Raw genomic sequence first — 13,227 nt, 5'->3', positions numbered from 1 at the left:
GGACAATAAGAGGCACTCAAATATGAGAATCTTTGGTGTCCCAGAAGGACAAGAGAAAAGGGCCGAGAAAGAAGATGTAATTGGGGAAAACTTGCCAAACCTTATAAAAGACATTGATATGCTAATCAGAGCAGCCCAATGAATTCCAAATTGAATAATTCTAAATAGGCCTACATCAAGACACATAATAAACTGTCAAATGTTGAAGAGAAAAAAATCTGAAAAGCACCCTGAGAAAAGTGATCTCCTACATACAGGGAAAAAGACTGAGTTCAGATTACTTAACAGGCACCGTGGAATTAAGGCAGTGGTATATTTTTAAAATCCTAAATAAGAAAGGCTTCCAGCAAAGATTTCTTTATCCAGCCAAGTTATCCTCCAGAATTGAGGGAGAGAGTAAAATCTTCAAAGACAGACTGAGAACCAGTCAACAAGAGACCTGCCCTTCAAGAAATACTAAAGGGAGTCCTGTCAACTGGAAAAAAAAAAAAGGACAGGTCTGAAGGAGGGGAAAGAATTGAAGAGTACCAGTAATGGTAATTTAAAGGACAAAAAGAGAAGAGAGGAAAAATAGAACTAACAGAAAATTCAAGGATAAGACAGTAGATTCAAGAACTGCTTTTACACTAATAACCCTGCTCCTTCTTTTGACACATCTGTTCAAAATGTGTTCAAACTGCCATAGTCCTAGTGGGTTTGGACAGCAAATGTTGAGCAGCCCCTTCCCTGGGTCTCTCCTTGTTCACAGCAGTTTCTCTAAGGCAGGGAACAGCCATAGACGCTAGGGGTACAGACAAATCCAGGACACACTGGAAGGAAACAAAACATGCAGTGGGACACCATGTAGCTTTATTGATTCTTTAAATCTTGACAATAGTCACAGGTTGACATGGGTAATGGCTGGGCCATAAGCAAATTGGGAAGTACAGAAATATCCCACCCTCAATGGCTGCAGAGTAGCACAGGGGGCACTGGTCCCCCAGTTCTGATGGCAGTTCCCTCAGGCTCTCTGGCTTGTAGGACACTCCAAAGGAACTGTGACCAGACAGCGTCTCTAAGGGCACTGCCCCCCTACCTGCTTCCCACCTATAGAGGCTACTTGGGTCACCTCCTCTACTCCTACCTTTGGTCAAAGGACAGGAGTGAAAGGAACCGTAGCTTCTCTAGCCCAGTTTCCTTTTTGCCCAGGGTTCATAAGAAATACCTTTAGATTCTGTGCAATTACCCCTTACCCCTCATTGCTTCCTTTTGTCCAGATTCAGCTCACTTCTTCCTCCTACTGCTGAGACACTGGTGCCTTAATGTTCCCAGCACAGTTGAACAGTCTCGGGAGGAAAGGTGTTCTCTACAGGATTCTCCACTCTGGCCCCCAATTTCTTGGTATGCTTAGGGAGCTGGGATGTGGCATCAAACCTCTCCTAAGGATAATACTGCCTCAGACACAAGTGGCCAGGTCCAGGGATGCCCTCTTATGCCATGGAGATAAAATCTAAATCTAAGTAAAGAGTTCTTACTGCAAGTCTTGCCAGGAGCAGAGAAGGAAGCATACAGGGCTGAAGAAGGCCTGAGGGAACCAAGTTAAGCATCCTCCTTGGAGGCAAATCTGCACAGCAGAAAATGCTGGTCCAGAGGAGAAGCCCTTGGAAACTCCAAGGCCACGTCACTACAAACTGTTAGATTTTAATCCTTTATTAGAAACCATGCAGACTTTAATACAAAAAATACAAGTGCAATAAGTAAGAATCTTCATGTCAACACAATTCCTGGGATTTCTCATCACTATGCAGCCATCTGAAGACGCGGCCTAGCTGGAATTCTCTAGAGGCTGGCCACACCACTCCAGCCAGTATATATGGGAAGCAGAATGGCCTCAGTCTTGTACCTTTATCTTAAATTTCCAGACCTGATTCCCCACTATCTACATGAGTTCTGGGCATGCCAGGGGCCCCCACCCCCATCCTCAAAAGGGCTGGGGTGTCTTAGGCTTGCAGGTGCAGACTGGAGGATTTTGACCTCCAAGCCCCTTTCCCCAGCCCTGGCCTTTTATCTCCCACCAGACCTTAGGGAATGAGACAGATGCCAAAAACAGCCTCTTGGTTAGAAAAGCAAAAAGCCAAAGATACTCAAAACCACCAGTCTACATGCTGCCTAGCCCCTAGTATGCCCTAGCTGTTTACCAGGGACCAACCTTCCACCTCCCCTTCCCAGACCACACCATCTCAAGAACCCAAGCTGTCCAGAGCAGCTTGGCCCCACAAGGTGGGCAGGAGCTGCCCAGCCCCCAATGCCTGGCATCCTCCGGGTGAGGCTTAAGGATTCCCCCTCCCTGTTTCCTTCAACACCTACTGAGGACTTTCATTTAGACATGACTTCAACCTGCAAAACTACTACACCAGTTTTTACATTATTAGAAACAAAAGGATAAAATGAGGGGGAAAAAATGGTTGACAGCAGCTAGGTATGTATGGGAAGCAGCAGCACAGGCAGCACTGACCCCTGACTAACTTGGGGCAGGGCAAGAAGAGGGCCTGGCACCACTCTCGGTGGCACTGAAAGGGGAGGCAGTGGCGTAGCAGGCTCCAGAGGACAGTCAGTGGGCACTCACGACCCAGACTCCACCTCTACTCTTCCCTCCAGGTAGAGCAAGGGAGGAAGAAGCGCATGTCAGTTTCTCTTGGGTTTGGTTCAAAAAATCAGGAATCTGGTTTCCCCCTCCCAGATCCATGAGAAGCAAGTTAACCTCACCCACTTCTTTCCCCTCCCAAACTCCTCTCTGGAGCAGGTGATGAGACAGTAGCAAAGCAGGGAGCTGGGCCCAGGGGTGGGACAGGACTGTGAGGCAGGAGGGAAGGTGGGGTTAGAGGGCTGGCCCGCACCCAAGCAATCACAGGTCTCATGGGCAGCCTGGGAGAGGTAGCCAAGGGCCCAGATGCTCAAGGTGGGACCGCCAAAAAGTAGGGGGGCCGGGAGACAATGTCAGCCCCATGGTCGGTACGGGCCCTGGCATTTGCCCGGAACGTCAGCCTGTAGGTCTCAATCTGCAGTGACACACAGGAGGAGGGCAGGGAAAGGGTAACAGGGAAGACAAGAGGAGGGACATGGGGGATGGAAGACGAGACCAGAATGTCATCGTTAGATGCCTGGAAAATAAAAAGTTGCTTCGTTAAAATTTAGACCACACCATAGTCAAAAAGCAAAGGTGTTTCAATTGGTGGCCAGTGGTGGGGCCCCTGGCTGTCCCTCAAGCTGGGCCCAGCCACTTACTTGTCTCCTGGATCTGGGTGTCCAAGGTCTGGGCCTCCCTTTGGTCACCACCCCCTGACAGGGTGGTGTGGCCACTGAGGCTACTGGCTGAAGTGGGGGCACCAGCTTCGGGTGCTGCCTCAAGGATGGCCGACTCCTCCCCACCAGGGGGGCCTGGACACGGAGGGGCCTCGCTGCCACCGCCCTCAGTCTACAATGAAACAGTCAGGGAGACAGTGCAGGGTCAGTTGGGGAGGGAATGGGATGGGGTGATGGTGACAGGTTTTACACACAGCCCCAACCCCACCACCCCTGCCCCCTGGACTAAGCTGCAGATCAAGGGCTCTGGACCAGGAGGCTTCTGCCCTGCCCACCCATGGCACCAACACCTGATGCGGGCACTTGGGCAGGGCAGGAACACAGGACCCTGGAGCAGGAGCCAGGCCTTGGTCCCAATGAGGGCCCTAGCAGTGGCCACATTCTCTGAGCTCCTACTGTGAAATGCAAAGCATGTGAAGACTCTGAAAGTGAGGTGCCAAATCTCGCAAAAAGGGTGGGACCTCGGCAGGCCATGGTGGCTCAGCAGGCAGAGTTCTCGCCTGCTAGTTCTCGCCTGCTATGCCGGAGACCCAAATAAAAAGTAGCTAAGACCACAGACATTTAGTAACAAGTCTAAAGAATCTGACAACAGCTGGGAAGCAGGGTGCCCCAGCAGGTTAGGGGACTCTGGAGCTTGACAGCAGCTTCCAAGGATTATAATCTGCCATCTCTGAACTGATGGATCCCAGACCACCCTGCGCAGTGTGTGCCCAGGTTATCTCTTAGGACCTTACAGGGTACCCCTGCCCATTCATCCATCTGTTCACGTGCTCCAGTCATTGACACCTCTTCTCTGCTAGGTGCTGAGCTGGAGTTGGGGTCTCAGGGGAAGGAGGAGGAAGGTGTCCAATGGGGAAGGAGACAAGTACAAAGACATGACAAGTATGTGAAGAGCCAAAGTAGAAGAACATCTGAGAGTAGAGTGCAACAGTGGAGACCTGTGCCCTTAGGGTTCCATCTTAAATCCAAAAGGTGACAACGGGGCAATAATTTTCAATCAGAAGAGTGAAAGGAATGGGGCTCTGCATTAGAAAGATAATTCTCAAAATAATAAAGGAAGATAATGTGAACAAAGGAAAGAACACTAGACTCAAGGTCAGAGAGGCCCAGGTTTGAATCCTGGTCTGTGCTCACTTGCTGTGTGGCCCCGGACAGTTAACTAAACCTGAGTTAACGCCCTTTAGAACAGAGACTCAGAACAGAAAGATCAAGGAATGGAATCCTCACAAGTTATTGGGGGTGTAGAACTGAGAACCTGTCACAGAGCAAGGACCCCAGGAAGCTGATCAGGGATTGAATCAGAGTTCTGTCAGAAGATGGGACAAAGGGATGAGCTGGGATCAACCAGGGGTGGCCAGGTTTAAGAGGTAGGGCCCCGAGCAGCAGCTCCTGACCCCCTTCCCGTGCTCACCACTCCCTAAACAGCTGTGACCTTCCTTATGCTTAGAAGCCTGCAAGATGCTGCCCCCCAACAGGACCCCTTGCCCACTGATGCCAAGGAACAAAGGACACTGTCTTAGCACAAAGAGGGTTCATAATACTGTGGAAGGAAGGATGGAAGGAGGTCCAGCTTTTACCACAGCCCTGAGCTGGGAGAGGCCAGAGGCAGGCCCTGCAGTCAGGTAGACACCAGGCCTGCTGCCATTGGCAGTCAAAATTGTGCTGCTTTGCTCTCAGGAGCTTGGCATGGAGCAGGTACCCACATTCTTCTTCATGAATGGCTAGGGAATGCTGACCCCCGCCCGACCCCACTCTTATGGTGATCTGTGCCCCAGCCCACGGCCTCTCTGAAAATGGCTGGGGTGGGCTCAGATCCATAACAGGCAAGAAGGCCACGGCTCTCAAGGTCAAGGCTGGACAGGGGCCTCCTTCCCTCTCCTGCCTCAGGACTGATGATGGATGTTGGGAAATAGCAATGGTGAGGTGAAGACATGACTCCTGAAGAGACTGAGGGACGGTGACAGGTGCCACCTGCCAGGACTCTGCTTCCAGCTGCACCCTTCCCAGCCCTGCCCAGCTGTGGCCCCTGCAACCCACTCACTACCTTCACGGCACCGCCTGCAGGCAGGTGGCCCACATTATCGAGGGATCCCACTTTGGCCTGGGCCTTCTCCTTGAAGTTCAACTTCTGACTTTCAATCTTGACATCACCTCCACCTGCAATCAGAAAAGAACCAGTCACTATGTGTGGCAGAGAAGTACCCCTGCAGGCAAAGGTAGGAGACTGGAACAGGAATCCCTGCTCAGCCAAGGACTGGCTCTATGTGCAATCTCGAAAGGGGGAAAATGTGACCTGTTCTCTGGTGGTTCTGTGAGCAAATGAAGAGGCATAGGAAATATGCTCGTCACAAGATGGCTGCTCTTATCCATGTGAGGCTGAGACAATCTCTGCCTTCATTCAATGGGAATGCCCCCATAGAGGAGAAAAGCCCCGAGCCAGTGTCCTGGGCTCACCACCCCCCAGCAGCCCAGCCCCCCGGGTTGAGGCAGCCCAAAGCAGGGAGCACAGCCTCCAGGGGGATTCTCTTGGCTATGTGAGAATTCTCTTTTGTGGAGAGAGGGGAGGGAGACCAACCATGCAATGTGGGGCTCCTCAGGCACAGCCTCATTTATTAGGAATTCTCATCAGTCAGGGTGATAATGAACCTTGTTTTTCAGCTGCTAAAATTAATGCTGGGAAAGTGAAACAACTTCTTCCAAGCTAGTAAATGAGAGGGACAGGTTGGGAATATTGTCTGTTTGAGCCTTTGAAACAAATCACACCACAGAGAAAATCAGGAAAGCTATAAAGAAGCAAGTCACTCTAGGACTGTGAGTAGACAAAGGACAGACCAGGACCAGCCCAGTTCAGGACCCAGTACCCTCAGGAGGGGGTGGAGAGGGAAGGTGACCAGTGTACAAGGTGCAAGAAGGCCAGCTTCAGAGCATTGGTCACAGCAGGGCTAGAGAAAGCAAGGGGACATGAGAAGGCCCAGACCCAACTCAGGTCCAGCAGCTACCTTTCTCAGCTCATATCGCAAACTTCCACACCCAGATTCTTGGCAAACTGTCCAGATGTCTTACACACTGGAGTTTTAGGTGCAGTCAAACACTAGGCATGAAGTCATTTCAGTGGTACTAGGGAAGGAAGTATCTTACCAGAGTGGATTTTCCAAAAAAAAAGAAGGGGGAAAAATGAAGGTAAGTCAAGGGTGGAACCATTTTGATCCTTTTAAATTTTCCAAAGAACACATATTCTAAAATGGATCAGTCTTTTGTCAAGAAGGGAGTTTTCTTTGGTCTTAACTTCTCTATGGTGACTGACCTTCTGAGACCTGAGATCTGTCAGCCAGTGTACCTGCTGTTGCAGCTAAACTTCCCAACCCCGAATCTATGAGAGACTCAGAAACCAGGATACATGAAGCTGTTAGGGTAACAGCCAAGGCAAAACAACACTCCAACTCTTCAGAGCCTCCATGTGGGTGTAGGGCCACTTTCTGTGCATCGCTGGAGGGAACCTCTGCATTTACAGTGTGGACAATCCATGACCATGGGTCATTACCCAAGGCCTCTCCATCTCCTGCCAGGGCTAGTGGTTGATGCTTCACTGCTTGGGAGCATCCTTTGCTCCTGAATCTGACAGGTGAGTCCCAACCAACACTTTCTGCAGAGCACCGTCAGCATTAGCTCCTGGAACACTCATCCAGGAGGCTGACCCAGGTCCCTGATCTAGAGCTTACCTCTCACCTAGGCCAAGGTCAAGAACGTCACATTCGGGCCACGGTGGCTCAGCAGGCAAGAATGCTTGCCTGCCATGCCAGAGGACCCGGGTTTGTTTCCCGGTGCCTGCCCATGTTAAAAAAAAAAAAAAGATTAAAAAAAAAAGAACGTCACATTCATGGCAGGTGCACCAGAGAATGCCTGCATGAATGGCAGGCTTTATAAACTGTTCCTCCTCCAATGACGATGCCAGCACCTGATTCCACCTCCTTGACAGGGATGGGACTGTGTTGTTTCTGCTACTGTGTCCTGGCAGGTGGGAGCTGGCTTCATTGACTCTTTGTGGGATGATAAATGCCCGGGGATGAGACCCTGCACAGCCAGAGGGCTGTCCAGATGGCACAAGGCAGGTTCACCCACCCTGGGAGACCCATGGCAAGTGAGGTACCACTCACCAGGCTTGTGCTTGATGTTGGCCTTGGACCCACATTTGGAGGAAACCTTAGAGATGTCCACTCTCTTGTTCTGAATCTGAACCTGAGGAGAAAAGCATGAAGAAACATTGCCTCAGGGAGGGGATTATGCAGGGCCAAACCCATGCCATCTTCATAATTTTCTTCTCCATATGTAAGGACTTTTTTCTCTCCCTGTGAATCATTGTCTTGCTCTGTTTAAGGTCAGGATGACTTCCCTAAATGCTTGAAAGAGCCCTTGATGCATCCTGGTCTTGCTCTTTGCTTCTGACCTCACTTCCAGCCAGTCTAATCCCCTCTGTTTCCACACACATTCAGGCCCTTCCACACCCACCCTGAATGTGCTCCCTCCTCACAGACAGCTCTTCTCCATCTTTCCGGGTCCAAGACCCAATATCAGGGCTCCCCTGAAATGTCTCTTTTGTTCTACCTCAAAAATTCACCTTGCCCAGAGATAACGTGGAGTAACGTTTTGGCATATTTCCTTCCAGCCTTTTTTCAATGTATTTCTTTCTCTATATAAGATTTCATATTCCTGTTTAGTTCATGTTATAAACATTTTATCCAAACGTTCTGCAAAAAATTTATATTTGGGGTAGTGCATTTCCTAATTTAACTTGTATGGTCAGTTTAGTTGAACACCGTATGTATAGGGAACCTTGAATACAGCATGAGATTTTATTGGTCTGTCTAGAATTAGTGTGATGCTCTGATAAATCCCAGAGTGATTTGGACAGTGAATAAAGAAGTATTTACAAAGTCCCCTTAGGGGGATGGAGAGAAAGGGGGAAAGATTCAACTTCCCCATCTGGAGAATTTCTGATACTCTTGCAAGCAGTGGAGACAACCGGATCAACAGGCTGGGCCCTCGATGTTGGATCTATGAAACATTCTTGCAAAGGATAGGCTAAGCCTACTTAAAATTAGGCGTAAGAGTCACCCCCAGAGAATCTCTTGTTGCTCAGATGTGGCCTCTCTCTCTAAGCCAACACAGCAAGCGAACCCACTGCCCTCACCCCCTCTACGTGGGACATGACTCCCAGGGATGTAAATCTCCCTGGCAATGTGGGACAGAAATTCCATGATGAGCTGTGATCTAACATTCTTGACCAAGAAGGGGAAGAGAGAGATGAGAAAAAAATAAAGTGTCAGTGGCTGGGAGATTTCAAACTGAGTCAAGAGGTTATCCCAGAGGTTATTCTCATGCATTATATAGATAGCCCTTTTCAGCTTATGGTGTATTTGAGTGGCTAAAGGGAAGGAAGTACCTGAAACTGTAGAGCTGTGTTCCAGTAGCCTTGTTTCTTGAAGATGATTGTATAATGATATAGCTTTCATAATGTGACTGTGTGATTGTGAAAACCTTGTGTCTGATGCTCCCTTTATCTAGGGTACAGACAGATGAGTAAAAAATATGGATACAAACATTGAACAAATAATAGGGGACAAAGGTTAAAATAAATTGGTTAGCTGGAAATACTAGTGGTCAATGAGAGGGAGAGGTAAGGGTTTAGTGTGTATAAGTTTTTTCTTTTTATTTCTTTTTCTGGAGTAATGCATATGTTCTAAAAAATGATCATGGCAATGAATACACAACTATGTGATATTGTGAGCCACTGATTGTACACCATGTATGGAATGTCTGTATGTTAAGACTGTTTGTGTTTATATGTTGTTTTATCAATAAAATTTTTTTAAAAAGTTCTGCAAAGAAATTGCCAAATAGCAACCTATCCTATGATATCTTGTATAAACCTTACCATATTCTTAATGTTGAACATTTAGCTTTTTTCCCAATTTTTCACTATGGTACACATGGCAGTAATGAGTATCTTTCTGAATAATTTCTTAAAATCCTGATGATTTCCTTAGTAAGATGCTCAGCATTTTAATCTTAAAAGATTTGACTGCTTTAAGGTTCTAGAAACAGTGCCAAACTGCTTTTCAAATACAGCACAAGTGATGCCTCCCCCAGCAGAGCTTGTGTGTTTCTGGCTTGCAACATCTTCCCAGCATTGGGTATTCTCAGTAAAGATAAAACTTTGCTAATTTATAGATGAAAAAGTTTTTCTTTGATTGGTTTATTTATTTTCAAGACTGTTTTTCTATGAAAAGCTTATTGCCTATGTTCTATGAAATGTCCCCTCATCTTCCCATGGAGCATCGTGGTTTTCCACCTCAGTGGAAAAGCACACAGGGCACAGTGTATGCACCCATAGGTCCCTAACCTAGCAGCCCAGAGCACTACATCGGCAGGAATCTTTGTCAGGTCTGCCTTTTTGCTCCCTACAGGCCTCCCCCACAGGGCCTTTCACTAAGCTGACAACTGGTCCATGTTTTGAATAAGCAAAAGTATGACGTGTTTGGCAAGATTATTGATCCAGAATGAATCACGACACAAAGATAGTTTAAAGTTGGAGACTTGTTTGGGAGTCCTCTATATGCGGTCCTGCTTTTAAGATGACCAAAAGGCTTTTATCTACGTATGCCCCATGGAAGCCTTGGAAAAATACCTCAGAATTAGACTGACAAGACATCTTTAAATCAGGGAACAACATTCACAGAAATGGTTCTGTGGGTGGGGATTCCAGGCTCCCTGTGAGGGACCCACTGCTTCTTGGTACAGTAGAAAAGCCTGGCTGTGCAACACAGTCAGCCCCTGCCAGGAGCTCTGTCATGCCATTTTTGCAGGATTTCATCACAATGCTATTATGTGGTTACCTTCTAGGGCCCTCTCCTCTTTTCTTCCATGTAAGGAAATATGATGTCTACCATTTTTTAAGAGGGCAGATATGGTGTCAGCTTTATTTCTGTATTCCCACTCCCCAGCACAAAGCCTGGCAGAGTAACTACCCATAACCATCAACTTGCCTGAGCCATCCTCACTGTTGCCCTTGGACTCTGCTCACACTGGTCCTAACCTGGCAAACCCATTACCTTCTCCTCCCCATCTTTTAAGGCCCAGCTCAAAGGCTCTAAAGCATTCCCTGCCTCTAGCCTCCATCCACTTCTTCTTTGTATCATCTCTTGAAGGGGCACCATCATGAACTGCTTAGTAATTGCTTTCCATACTCAATAATCACTTATAGAGGCCCTATTATATGTTGAGTACTTTGCTGCTGCTGGGGAATCTACAGTCAAAACATATAGTCCCCACTTTGTCCCAGCTTTCCAAGAAGGCTGCCAATTTTTCTAGATGAGATCAACTTCTTTTTCTCCTTAATCTATAGTTCACTCTCCTGGTTCTCATCTGTAAGATCTTGAAGAGACAGGTGAAACCTTCTATGACCTTTAGGTGATACCTTCTATGCCCTTTATTCCACACTGCAGAATAGGACCTTACAAAAGGATTTCTCCATTCCATAGGCCCAGACACAGATTAACCCTTACAGTGACTCTGAAGGGAGGAAAGAGGGCAGTTAACTCTGTTCTGAAGAGTGGGACGACCACAGCAAAGCAGTGGAACCAGCAGGCTAAATCCCGAGTAAATAAACACAACCTTACAGGCAGAGCTTGCTTCCCTCCCAACCTCAACCACCACGATGCTGCTTTGAAGGTGGCGGGGGTTAATGGGACTTAAGGTCTTGGTACACTGTATATTTTTCCTTTTTCCATATTTAGGATACTACTTTTAAGTGGGATTCTCAGGCAACTCAGGGTTAGAATCTTACTATTCCGTCATTTTATGTGACGAAAGTCAGGATATCTGACTCCATATTGGCTCAATCAACTTGAGAAGCTGACTCATTTAACTCAAGGTGGGTTTTGTGAGGATTGCTTGGCTCAGAGCAAGATGGCAAATTTGAGCACAATAGCTAAGGCCTGTTTTTTCAGCACAACCCTACTTTAAATCTACCCTGGAAGCCAACTTCATGGCACATTCTTTTCTTGTCTACGCAGGAAAAGCTAAAGATCACCCAACATTTACTCATCCCAGTGGTGCTGCCTAACACAGGACCTTTATGGCTATTTCAGCACCAATTCACAGGCCACGCCTTTCTTTCTAGCACCAGTCCAAAACTTTCTGTCAATCCCTAGACCTAATCTACCCCAAAGATTTATCAAGAGTTCTTTTGGACATCATTAACATGGAGAAGCCCAATTTCCTTTTGCCAGGAGAGCTGTTGCACTGTTCTTGGTATAAATTCCTGACACAGCTCCTTCTCCCATTTCTAGGCTTATCAGTCTCGATAAATAGATTTACATTGTGTTTCACTCCTGTGTGCTCAAGTGGTAATTGTCTACTAGTGGGGTGGTGTTCACTGTGTAATAAGTTATTCACCATTCCTCCCCAGGAATACACAATAAAAATGTGGTGGCAACTTAAAAACAATGTAATTTATGAACCTTACTTAGATCCCTTGGGTAAAAACAAAGAAACCAGCTTGACATGTTAGTGGAGTTGTTTTTTCCTTTTTACAAGAAGATTGCCTATCTTTTTATGTTATATACTGAGATATTTACAAAGGAAATTATATTTCTCGGACTGTTGGGGTGGACACATGTAAGTGTGACTACGTTGGCTTCTACAGGTAATGACTGAAGCTGGTACATCAAGTCCAACTGACCATCTTTTTCTACCTTTGTATGTTCGCAATTTTCCAATTAAAAAGTCTTTAAAAAGCTTAACTGTCCCCTATTCATTTAATGCCCCTACCTCTAAGATAAAGCCAATCTCAGGCTGGTAGAGTTCGCTACCATCTGCTTCCCAACGATTTCCCTGCCTTTCCTTCTTCCTCTGGCACCCATCATGTTCCAGCCTTAAGAGAACACATGCTATTTGTCTGGCCTAGGAGCTGCCCCTCTCATCCTTCAAAGGCTAGGGCAGATGTCCCCTTGTCTGTGTAGCCTGGCAGCCAAAAGAAGCCACTGCCTTCCCCTGTGGTTCTCTTCTTGGTACACAATCAAGCATGGCATCCCCCACACCTTGCTCTAGTTATACATTGAAGCAAGTCTGCCTCGCTGGCCTCTGATGAACTTTGGGCCTACAGCAGGTATCAATATATACTCATTGAAATGAAATTGCAAACAGGTCTTAAGAGCCCTCTTGGCAAGGGTGAAATGGGACCAAAGATTCTGTGTGATTTTCATCAGGGACCAGCAGCTGCTTTGTTGGACAAGTCAAGGTATCATTCCCTTCCCTCCTCTGATGTCTATTTCTTGCTATAATCAAGATGTGAGTGTTTTTGCCTGTCTGGAAGGAGGGGGCAAGTTTCCATGACACTACCTGGGTGGGATTCTCCTCCAAGTCGATCATCCCAGTGCTATGTCTGAATTTCTATGCTGGGTGCGTGTATGTGTTTATGGGTGGGGGCAGGGGCTTACCAGAGTGATGTTGTTCGGTCTGCTCAGTGGACTATTTTTAAATGGAAGTTTCTCTATGGTGGCTTTATGAAGGGGCTGATGGGTTATGGAAGGAAGTAAGCACCTCAGTGCAGGCTCTGGCCATCTGCTGTGACCCATATCTTCCCACCTAGAAGCACTGCGCCCAAGCAGTTTACTAATGCTCTGTTGTTTAAGGCGGTCTTCTAAAGATGAAAATTTGTCTACAAAGCACAGTCCCCTGCCTCAGAAAAACACTTGAGTCATAGGTAGGCAGCATGGAGAAACCATATTAGCTCCAGGATAAATGAGGGCAGATTTCAGAGCACTTATGTACACTGTAAAGCTAAATGCATTTCTACATTAAACACGCACAAGGACACATAATTCC

At 47.1% G+C, this 13,227-nt stretch overlaps 1 protein-coding gene across 11 annotated transcripts in view; it reads right to left on the bottom strand.

Annotated features, from left to right (window-relative positions):
• Window positions 1–827: 827 nt before the first annotated feature.
• LOC143657255 (microtubule-associated protein 4-like) overlaps window positions 828–13,227 on the bottom strand; it is a 286,603-nt gene continuing 274,203 nt past the window's right edge. For 9 of the 11 annotated variants that reach the window (XM_077129454.1, XM_077129453.1, XM_077129457.1 and 6 more), the window contains 4 exons: window positions 7,497–7,578; window positions 5,387–5,499; window positions 3,265–3,454; window positions 828–3,140 (listed from right to left, as the gene is read on the bottom strand). In XM_077129454.1, the coding sequence (XP_076985569.1) occupies window positions 3,133–3,140; window positions 3,265–3,454; window positions 5,387–5,499; window positions 7,497–7,578 (393 nt within the window). In that variant the 3' untranslated portion in view covers window positions 828–3,132. Of the gene's footprint in view, window positions 3,141–3,226; window positions 3,455–5,386; window positions 5,500–7,496; window positions 7,579–13,227 lie in introns of those variants that run through there. The other 2 variants (XM_077129449.1, XM_077129451.1) reach the window with 2 other exon arrangements.

The sequence above is a fragment of the Tamandua tetradactyla genome, chromosome 15 (assembly GCF_023851605.1).
Source record: "Tamandua tetradactyla isolate mTamTet1 chromosome 15, mTamTet1.pri, whole genome shotgun sequence".
NCBI lineage: Eukaryota > Metazoa > Chordata > Mammalia > Pilosa > Myrmecophagidae > Tamandua > Tamandua tetradactyla.
The sequence above is the reverse complement of the archived record's forward strand: the minus strand, read 5'-3'. Positions and strand labels throughout refer to the sequence as shown.